General features: G+C 43.6%; 1 protein-coding gene across 1 annotated transcript in view; it reads left to right on the forward strand.

Annotated features, from left to right (window-relative positions):
- TMEFF2 (transmembrane protein with EGF-like and two follistatin-like domains 2) overlaps window positions 1-11,298 on the forward strand; it is a 139,033-nt gene that overhangs the window by 1,610 nt on the left and 126,125 nt on the right. The window contains exons 2-4 of the mRNA XM_009334209.1: window positions 1,014-1,123; window positions 7,224-7,353; window positions 10,189-10,215. Coding sequence (XP_009332484.1) covers window positions 1,014-1,123; window positions 7,224-7,353; window positions 10,189-10,215 — 267 coding nt within the window. The remainder of the gene's footprint in view (window positions 1-1,013; window positions 1,124-7,223; window positions 7,354-10,188; window positions 10,216-11,298) is intronic.

Here is an 11,298-nt window from a genome sequence, read left to right on the forward strand (position 1 = left end):
GCTGTTTCCGTGCGTACCGAATTGAGAGCGAATCGGGGTATGGGCGCCGCGACACCGGGAACCCGGTGCCTGTTCCTTAAAGTCGGGCTGAGCTTTATAATGAGTTTCCTATATAGGTCAGCAGCCGGCCCTTCTCCGATACATAAAGTAGTTCTGAAATTAGACTGTAATAGCCTGCTCGGGGAAAGAGCATTACTTGGGGTAACGCGTGCATCGCACGTAATATGTTAGATCGGGGGGGAATTTCCGCTGTAAGCTCTTAATTTTAAACATGTAGCGATATGGTTAAGAGCGCTCGGACGTTTTTTAAAAAATCGATGGATTTAGATCTTAATGGGTTTGGAGTCTGATGTAGCTGTTTTGTTTGATACCTTGCTGCATGCTGTTGGAGTGGGAAGTAAGCTAGTGCAATCTGAAATTCATGCTTTTATCCGTGAACCAAAGCTTCAGTCAGATCTGTTGTTTTTTTCCTGGAGAAAATAAAGGCAAAGAGCTAGGCTCACTCAGCGGCTTGTGGGGAACCTGGCACTTCTCCTGTTAACTTAGAGGTGATCAATCTTCATTGGGATCAGGCAGACCATCACGGAAAACACACAGCCTGTTTGTCTTTATTATTGGGAGCTTTGTTGCATCATGGGCTGGAGAAATTCCAATTTGGACTTTCGTCCAACAGATTTGTGATCGGATGGGGATAAGTTGATGACATTTCCAACCCAGAGCCATGAAATAGCGTAATTACCGGGTGACTTTTGAGGAAACAGAGTCTGTGAAATAGAAAAAAAAAAAAAAAAGTGTGTGAGGTAGTGGGGAATAAGGACTAAGAGAAAGACCGAGGGAGAAACAAGAGAAAAAGTGGAAAACTGAGGACAGGGAAGGACAAAAGAAAATCTGGATTCTGTTGTTTCATCGACAAGGTTATTGTACTGTGTGCATTAAAATGGAATCATCCCGTATTGTTCCTCTTGCTAGACCAAAGCTGACGTCTTTTTTTTTTTTTCCTCTTTACATTTGAGGTTACGATGACAGAGAAAACGATCTCTTTCTCTGCGACACCAATACCTGTAAATTTGATGGGGAGTGTTTAAGGATTGGAGACAGTGTGACTTGTGTCTGTCAGTTCAAGGTAAGAAGATTGATATTTCGTTCTCTAATTCACTAATGAGAATACAAATCAAGAATCTCCCTTTATAACCTACCACTTGGCAATTTATTTCTCTACGTGCAGAGAAGTTAGAGGGAAAACCTGGCAGCATGTATGAAAGCTGGCAGGAGAACCAACTGGTGTCAAGAAGACATAAGTTTCTCTGGGAAAATGCGGATGCTGTGGCTTTAAATGTCCCTTCGGGTCTGCAGTTTCAGGTTGTGCGTTTCTGTTTTTTCGTCTCTGCCCTTTTAACAAGGATTTAGAGTCCTTTCTAAATTCATTTCTGATACAGATCATGGCTTATTGTATTCGGAGTTCTGATCTAGTTAAAGAAATGGATCTGTAATGTGCTTATGCAATATTTTCAGGAAGGGCTGCATAGTGACAATGCTGCTGCCTGTTTATCTGCCCAGCTGATCAGATTAAGGAACAATCCCTCTGTTCCAAAATCATGAACTTCCTTTAGCTTTTATGTAGTTTTAGGGGGCCTATTACTGAGCAGTAGGGGCTTTTCCTTCTATTTTTTCTCTCTCCCTCTTGCAGCTACATCTAAACCTCAGGCATTCTCAAAGTCAGACGATTTCATTATGAACGATTCCATTTAATATGTTTTAGCTAACTCACAAAACAGCTGTGCTTTACATAATGACCTGAATAAAAACTGAACAAATTCAAGGAGTTTTAAGCATGTACCAGCACGTGTTGTATGTACGTTTATGCCCCTGTGGTTTTTTGCATTTTAATGTGGATCTGTGAACTTGTGGAACTTGTAACACTGATTTGAGTGTTTACAGTAGAGCAGGCCAAATAGTGCACAGTTCAAGATCGTGCACATCTGTAATGATTAATTTATTATTGAGCTTTGATAGACTATTCGCTTTGAAGCATGGCAAGTATCGTTTATATTTCTAGAGCCAAATGTGTCTTCAGAGAAAGAAACCAAGTGATAAATTCCTTCATTTAAAACAAAGAAGGAATTTTCTGTAATAAGAACAAGACAGTTGTTAGCTGAAGTGCTTGTGTTTCCCATGTTGGGAGAGAATTCATATTGACCATGGGGGTTTTTTTTATTCCGTTTCTAGTTTGCATGCAATCAAAAACTCAATGCGAGAATGCTGTTTCGAGCATTTGCCTTGGCTCAGCATGTGCAGTGATTTAAGGGTTGATCTGTTTTCTCTTTCTAAGAAAAATCTGTAATGCAGTGAAATGTCTGTGACTTGTTCCATTGTCTGGTGGTAAGCTAGGGCAGATGTTGTGCCACGAGCATTGGGAACTTAGAGCAGCCGCAGAGGGTGCTTGGGTCTTGTCTTTGGTCCCAGCTTGGTGTTGCCATTTGGCATAAAGCAGTGGACTCATAGCCTAGAAGGAGCAAACTCAGGTGTTGCTATCGGCAGGGAAGAAGGCATCGGGAATGCTGTTTTCCCAAGGCAGATGCTGGTCCCTGGTGATTCAGGGTAAATGAAGCTAAGTAAACCTCTCTGGGCTGTGTTGTCTCCTCTTTGAGAGGTGCATGCTATATATATGCTGAGTTGAGCAGTTCTGTAGGGGGCAGCTGAAACAGATTTAAGGAAATCAGATAATTGGTATATGAATATGTAAATGAGATCAGAAGAGTGAGTTGGGCAATGGGGTGAAAATCAGCAGTAATCTTTGGTTTCAGTGGCCTTTGGATCAGGCCCTGTAAACACTCGGAGCTCTTTGTCTTGATTTGAGCCCTCTGTGGAGCCGCAGGGCTGACTGTGACCTTGGAGGGCAAATTACCTGTGGCTGATCCTGTGCCAGCGCTGCGAAGGGTGGTGCGGTGCTGAGGGCTTCTGTAGTCAAACGCGTCCACTTTGATACAGGCAGAGCTTGGGGGAATGTTAGTTTCTCTTGTAACATCAGTGGACAATGTGACAAGCCAAAAAGATATGCCACCAGAGTAGAAAATTAATTTCAGGTGCGGTGTCTGAGGCTGGCCGAGTAAGGCAGAGCTGGCCAGGTAATTTATGTCATGAGTAAGGGGGTCCTCCATCAGAATTCAAGTCCCCTGTTTCAGTGACAGCTCTCTGGGGTGATAGTGAGCAAATCAATAGCAGACTCCTCATCACTATAATTACTTTTTATGTTTTCTCCAGAATTTGCCAGGGGCTTTAATTGCAGCTTGAGGGAATAGACAAGGACGACAGCTAATTTTGCCTCCGTACTGTTGAAAAGTCTTGGGCTGGCCAGTCTGTGTCTTGAGGGGCTGGGGGAGGCAGAAGTGGTGAGCAGGGCTGCTGCAATCTTGGTTTGGTTTTTTTTCAAACCAGAATCACGGATGCATCATGTCTGTCCAAGTGGAGTTAAAATTAATTTATTTTTATTTGAAAGGGTGAATATGATCAGACTGCTCTGGAACACCTGAGTTAGGCTTCCATCCCTGGAGAGCCAGCAGGCATGTGCTAAGAAAGGGATTCATATTGGTTGGCTCTCTTGTTGTACTCTACTGCACAATGATAGCCCATTCACTGACTCCTCACGATGAGACGTGTATTGCATTGGAAAACACCATGTCCCACTCTGATCAGTAAATGCAGACCCGTTCCCTGCTCAGGGCAAGCCCAGACCTTGGTGCTGGCAGGGAGGGAAGGCACTGGGTCAGTGCGGGCTCCAGCAGCGGGGCTGAGCGTGGGAGAAACCACAACCCCTTCCCTCCCTGCACAGAGCAAACTCAAGGGGTCCACCAGAAGGTGCAGAGCTGTGCCAGCAGGCATGTGGTTGGAGATGTGGCTCGCTGGGGTCTGTACCCCAGTCTGCCCAAAGCCATAGGTCTGGCAGCCTGGGTTCTCTTCCCTCTTGGATTTCATGAACATACCCAAAAATATACCAGGTTATTTCCATCAATGTTGCATGTCTTTTCTCTTTAGTCACCAAGACTGTGGACGTTCACTGTTTATGTGAGGAAGGTGTCCTGTTTCCATGCGTGTTGAATTCCTTACATGGTTCAGTGTTTGTGGAGCTGGAACATCACCTGGCTAACTTGTAGCTTTATATTATATTTCCGGAATGTATTTTTGTGATACTTGGTTCAAGAGGTAGGTGGCATTTGGGAGTAGTTAATCTATGAGAGTAGGAGAAGGTCAAACTTTTAACAGTGTTACCAAGAGGAGGAGTTACACAAGTTACCATTTTCTTTAGAAAACAAACCTTAGGCTTTCAGTGTCCAGCACTGACCCCAATGCTTGCGAAGCTGGTTTTTCCCTGGCTGTGATAGTGGGCACTCGAGGCTGCTAGTGCTGAGGAAGGCAGCCTTTGACTGATACTTGGCTGAATTGGATATGTCCGTTTCCCGGCTCTACAGCTGTATTTTAAAAATGTGCATGCATAGGAAAGAAGTGGACAGTGTGGCACTATGCTGCTGGGTTTAGTGGGAGTTTTGCCATGGATTTCCTGGAGTGCTTGATCAGTCCTTACCTGGGGGATGGAGAATCATTCCCACATCTAGCACTTGGTCTATTGAGCCCTAAAACCAATGCCAAAAATTTCCTCAGTCTAGTGTCACTAGACTGAGGAAACTGACAGTCAACGTCTAATATTTTCCAGTACTAGCAAGAAGTATTTTATGATGGTGAAAAGCTGCGAGTACTGGATTCAGCGTGGTCAAGTACAAGAGTCTAGCTCTAGCGGGTTGGAAGTAACCTGGTGACTAACATCACAACCTTCTCATCAGTGGTCTTGTTTTCTTTCCTGGGTAACTTCCACTGTCATTTCCTGGTGGCTTTCTGAGCCATCCCAGCTCAAAGCCAAGGCAGGATCCATCTGGAAGATCTCACTTCTTTTGTTCCTTGTGGCTCCTGCCTTTTCCATCTGAATACTAGTTGTCCAAAGGTGGTGGTGAGAAGAGTGGGCAGCAGATGAAGAAAAATGTCTTTGACCAGCACAGTTTGAGAAAGAAAAGGTTGCATCACCGGTGCTCATCATTGAGTACCCTCTACCTCTGCTGGCTGAAGCCAAGCTTGAGTGTGGCAGGAGCCACGGGAGAGATGGGGAAACTTCTGCCAGGAGAGTTAATCCTTCCTGGAGCCCTGGTGTGTCTCAAATGTGTTTCAAAATTGCCAAGCTTTGGAAGAAGTTCCAGCCTAGCTCGTAGCAGCTCTGTCACTCATTTCTGTGGATCAGGACTTCACTCTTGATGCTGTATGCTGTTAATGTAGGGCTGTCTGGCCTTTCAGTTTTGCAGCTGAGTCAGTGTAAAAGATAGTCTCTTGCCCTGGGCGAAACCAGCAAAGAGTTTACCACCGTGTGTCTTGGGAACAGGATCCAACATTGTTTCTACATGTAACAGAGCCTGTTGAGATACTTTGGGCCAAATTCTGCACAGATTGCTCTGGCAAAAAGTCCCATGGGTGACAAGCAGATAGTATGTCTAAAGCAAGCATGATTTGATCCTTCATGCTTTAAAAAATTTGCATGATTGTGTTAATTATCCTGGTTAAGTATTCCAGATCAGCCTCCAGCAATTGCTGTTGAGCTTCTGGATGAAGTTGGCATTTTCTGCTTGAAACATTGCTCAGATTTGGAACATAATGGTGAAAATAGCGTAGAAACACTTTTTAATCAAGTGTTTAAAATCCCTGCATGGAGGAGCCCTTTGTTAGGAGCAGAAAGAGAGGATTTCTACTGTTGTGGCTGCTGGTTTTCTTTCTTGTTCCAAGGGAAGAGAGCACTGGGGGTGGGCAGCAGCTTGGAAAGATTTAAGAAAATACAATGCATAAGGAAAATGTCATTTGATTTGGCCCAATCAAAATGTCACTCTGACCAACTATGAATAATTTCTTGGCAGCTGCTCTGTATGGAGGCCTGCAATTAATGCAATCTATGCAATTGTTTGTGTTAATCACTTCTGTAGTCATTCACTTTGAAGCATGTTTAATGTTTATATCCCTGAAATTTCAGTTCTGCATTTTACGTTGTGCCTGGCGAACACACCTCAGACACTTTGTGGCATAATACAGTTAAATAGGAAGTATGATTTCTTTTTAATTTTTACTTGGATTTAAGCAGAGGTGGGCATTTGTAAATAATAATTGTGATCATTCCATTTGTTATAATTAAACAATGAGGCATACCAGGAGTACGGTAATCATGAGATAATCATATCCCTGGTATAATTACCATGTACAGGGTACATCCAAGTATTTCTAAGCCTCAGAGTGTGATTATCTTATGATAACTGCACCCGGTAGGTTGCCCAATTTTCAATAGAAAATGGAATTATTTTTATTAAAATGAACAAGAGAGGGCAAAGCTGTCTTTTAGTGGTAGAGGGAACAAAGCAGGTAGTTTGCAGACCTGAGCAGGAGTTTGAGCCACAGGAGGGGTGTGTGGTGTGAGTGACTTCTGCGCTCTTTGGCGCGCTGGCTGAGCTTGCTGTGGTGCTGCTGCTCCTGCCCGCTGGCCGCCACGGGGAGAGCTTGGACCTTCACAGAGCATCCCGGCCACAGCTTGCAGGGAACAGAAATGTCTGCAGAAAGAGGGATGGGTTTTGATCATAGGTCTCTCAGAAATAATTTCCCTCTGTCCAATCAGTTCTAATTATAGCTAAGTACTTAAATAGAGAGTTATATACACACAGGCGGACACGTCTGTGTATGCAAATGACTGTCTCTGTAGCAGTGACGGTGTGTATGTGCAGGAGGAGGGGAAAAGCGAGCCTTTCATTACAATTTGTCTGTAGCCATCCAATGGAAACACATGAGCCGCTATTGCAGATGCGAGGAGCCGTTTGCCTTGCCTATATTCCTTCCCTGGGAATGCCCCCACCTCGTTCTTACAGAGGGAGGCCTCTCTGGGAGCACTTATTGAACACTTTGCCCATTCAGATTATCTTTTCCCTAACCTGTTCAAGTTTGGTTTATGCTCCTCTGCATTTTGTCTTCTTAAAAATACCCCCCCTCCTCCCCTGGTAGCTGTAAAGGTGAAGAGGAGGGTCAGTGTCTCCCTCTCTGTTGTTTTCCCAGGGTTTTAATACTGGAAGGGGACGGGGGGGCACACAAATGGATGCTGTGCCACCCCACTTGTGTGACTAATGCTGCTGCTTTCTGTCCATTCCTATCAGTGTAACAATGACTACGTGCCCGTGTGTGGCTCCAACGGCGACACCTACCAGAACGAATGCTACTTGAAACAGGCTGCCTGCAAGCAGCAGAGCGAAATACTCCTGGTGTCCGAAGGATCGTGTGCGACTGGTATGTATAATGCAATCCAGGCTGCCTGTGGTCCTTGCCATGCCTCTGAATAAAATAACCTGTGGATGGCAAAAGCCATTTGAATCCCTGTTCTGAATTCATTATGGGTTAATTTTTTGCAGTCTTAGGCATGAGCAGTTGCTGCCATCCTTCCCTTTTAAGTAACTAACAGTATAGGCTCACAGTCTATGATACAGCATACCCTTGACACTGTTTTGCAGAGTGCAGCACAGAAGTTTATTTCTTTTTTTGATACAAGTATCTTGTGTGCTTCGTACACTTCTGAGCTGTTACAACAAGTAACTGGAAGCAGATTAAACGAGCAGATGTCTGATAAATGGGCATCTGGATTACCACAAACCTCCCCATAATCTGGAGGGATAGAACTGGAGCGTTATTGCCTGCAATCTAGTTTCTTAGGTTTTCCCTTACGCATGTAGGGCCAGATTCCCAGCTGGTATGATTCAGCAGATCACTGGTTGTAATGAGCCCTGCCAATTTATACCAGCTGAAGATTTGGCCCAAAACACTTAACAAACAAGTCTGTGCAACAGGGGTTTTTTTCTGGACTTGTTGGAAGAATTCATTAAAGAGCGTATGTGAAAACTGACTGGCATTTGAGACATCTTTGCTTAACTCTGAGCATCGTGAGCTATTTGTATCTCTGCTTTTATGAAACAGCTAGAAAGGTGAATGAGCAAAATCAGTCAGGAAAACTGAGTTGCTTATGTGCAGGAGTTCTTGATGTTTTTCTTTTGTGCTCAGTATCTGTTAGAGGTGGGCAGTGAAGTTAACTTGAAAAGAGCAGGAGGAGTAAGTCTTTGTTCTTGAGAGAGTTCTTTAAACTTAAAGCAGAATTTTTTCTTGGCTGAGGATGGAGGAGTCAATAAAAAGTGCATTAGACAAACTTTTTGCAGTGCCGCAATTTTGTGTTTTGTACACCTGAGAGAAAATAAACTTCTTTCCCTGGAAATGTTGTTCTTCTCTGAAGCTGTTAACTGACAATTTTCAAGAGGAAAAAAACATATGCTGCAATTTTTTTGTCTATAAATTGGTATTAAACAGAGCTCAGGCTGGCAAAGCCTATTGTGGCATAGGATTTGTTCAACTTAGTAAATTCTCTCAGCACAGCAACTGGTCTTTTTTGGTTCAAACTTTTTGATTAAAGGGATAATTTTAGTGCATTGCTACATCTTTCCTTAAACTTGCTTGCCTACTGGCAATGGCTGTGTTGGAAGCGTTCTCTCTGAAACACTTTGTGGATTTCAGGAACAGAAAGAAAAAAAAAAAAAGTGGGCTTTCCTGAAGTCTTGATCATTTGGCGTCTTTTTCCTTCTCCCAAGGAGGAGGCTCAGCGGAGAAGGGAGCAGCTGTGTACCTCAGGTTTTCCCTGTGGGATGGGGCAGAGAGAGGGTGCGCAGGACCCCCCAGCAGAGACCTGGGCTGCTGGGAGGTCCGGCAGCAAGCAGCCCTCCTGGCTGTGACCGGCAGGGGTCTGGGCATCGAAGAGTAGGGGTAGGAGGAGAGACACGAGGTCCTTTTCCTCTAAAGAGCCAGAGAATATGATAGTTCATTGCGGGAGGCAGGTGATAGCAGGCGTTCATTTCTTTCTCTGTGCTGGGGAGACCTGGCACACCTGGAAAGCAGTGCTTCCCAGAGCCATGAGGGCATTGTAATGAAGACACCTTTCTTTCCTCGGTAGCTTATTTGGGAAAGAGCATCAGGACAGAAGATCATATCAGGAAAATGCAGGAGATAGTCACTGGGAAAACACCATCATTTTCTGTTCTCTTTTCCAGCCCCCTTTTGCATCTGTCCTATGCAGTCTTGCTGTGTAAATCTACCATTTTAAGCCATTCTTGTGACAGGTTTATTTAAATAAAAGTTTTTCTTTTTTTAACTTTGAGCAATGATGGCACATACAAGCCAGTCCAGATCCACCAGTTCTTGCTGTAAGTAAATTAGATCTAACAGTTCATAGGGTAATTGGATCCCAAAGCAGCCTTTCCAAACTCGTTCTGTTAATCTTGGTGCTGATAAATGGGATAACCCCTCCACTAAGGGGGAAGATGGGATGACAACCTCCCTCCCTTCCCTGAAAAAGAAACTCCTCTTATGGATTATTTTTGGTAACCCTACACGCGTGTGCATTCCTGTACTTTGCCTTGCTTAGAAAGTTTTGTAATGAAGCTCCAGGCTTGGCAATTTTGTGATATTGCACTTTCTAAATTTGTGACTCTCGTCATTCCAGCCAACAAAACATCGAGCAGAGGAAAAATAAAGATAAAGCACTCAATTTTGAAACTCAGCAACGACCTCGAGAAAAATGGCATTGTAATCATTTATCTAAAGACTTTGAATAATAATAATTTCAATGGTTTATTCCACCTAGTTATGATCTGATGAGATGTCACTGTTTTGTAAAGATAATGACATGAATTTCCAATTGGTCTGGCCTCAAACAAATGGGTTTAAAAAATTCTCTTTGATGGTGAGGTTTTAGCAATGGCCAAGTGAAGTAACTTTGCACAACTGTTGGGAACAAAGCTTTATCAGTCCCAGTACAACAAAACGAGGCAGAGGCTTATGAGGATGTTACAGCACTCCAGGGCTTATGTTATTTTAATCTGATATAGAGACTTTAAAGAAAAAGAGTTGAGACATGAGGAAGATGGCTTGAGTGAACTACGTTCAGATTAGAGCTCTATAATTTACCCAGGGATGACATCAAACGTAAGGTACGCTGTAATACTCTTAAGTGAACAGTCTTGCTTTGCATGCTTACAGGACATACTGTAGCACATGAATATAAATTCCTTTCTGTTCTTTTCTCAGATGCCGGCTCAGGATCTGGGGATGGAGGTAAGAGCCATCTTTTAATATCTCTGTGCTTATGTGTACATACATTGTCTTTCACAATTTCAGATTGTAAGTGGATATGCTTTGCAGTTTAGTTGTTACACTACATACTGTCTTTTGTTTAGCTTTTTCTCTGGAAAAAGTGACATTTTGCATTTTAGTCAAGCTGGAACTAATAATGACATGCTGTTTTCTAGGGAAATTCAGAAAGCTGTGTTACTTCTAATAGGACTTGGAATTATTCATAGGTTGTGCTAGGAGCTCTATCTCCATCTACTGTTACGGTTGCACTAATTTGTTTTATGTTTAGAGTAATATTTCTTTTGTTTTTAAAACATGAGCCAAACCCTTGGCTCCTCCTCACTGGAGGATTCAAGCCAAATATTTTGTGGTAAGGGAGAGCATTCTTTCAACGATATGAAGAAATGTCACAGGGAAAGAACGATGTGTTTTTATAAGAACAGCAGCAGCAAAAATGAACATGGAAATAGTCTAAACCCTTTGCTGCATACAGGGGATACTGTAAAATGTAGGCAAACTTGCATTTAAGTTGGGTTTGGTTTTTTTTTTTTATTTCTTAGCTGCAGTCATTTATGGGTTTGCTTGTTTAACACTGGTCCTAGGGCTTGTGACCGATCCTTCTCGGAACTATAAGTGTTGGGTGTGGGTAGTGCCCTGCCTCGGGGCAGGGAATGTGACTTCTGGGAGCTACTTGCATGGTGGGGCTGGTGGGTCATAGAATCATAGAATAGTTTGGGTTGGAAGGGACCTCTAAAGGTCATCTAGTCCAACCCCCCTGCCATGGGCAGGGACATCTTCAACTAGATCAGCTTGCTCAGAGCCCCATCCAACCTGACCTGGAATGTTTCCAGGGATGGGGCATCCACCACCTCTCTGGGCAACCTGTGCCAGTGTTTCACCACCCTCAGCGTAAAAAATTTCTTCCTTCTATCTAGTCTCAATCTACCCCCCTTTAGTTTAAAGCCATTCCCCCTTGTCCTGTAGCAACAGGCCCTGCTCAAAAGTTTGTCCCCATCTTTTCTAGAAGCCCCCTTTAAGTACTGAGAGGCTGCAAGAAGGTCTCCC

This window comes from Pygoscelis adeliae, unplaced genomic scaffold, assembly GCF_000699105.1.
Source record: "Pygoscelis adeliae isolate BGI_AS28 unplaced genomic scaffold, ASM69910v1 Scaffold251, whole genome shotgun sequence".
NCBI classification, from domain to species: Eukaryota; Metazoa; Chordata; class Aves; order Sphenisciformes; family Spheniscidae; genus Pygoscelis; species Pygoscelis adeliae.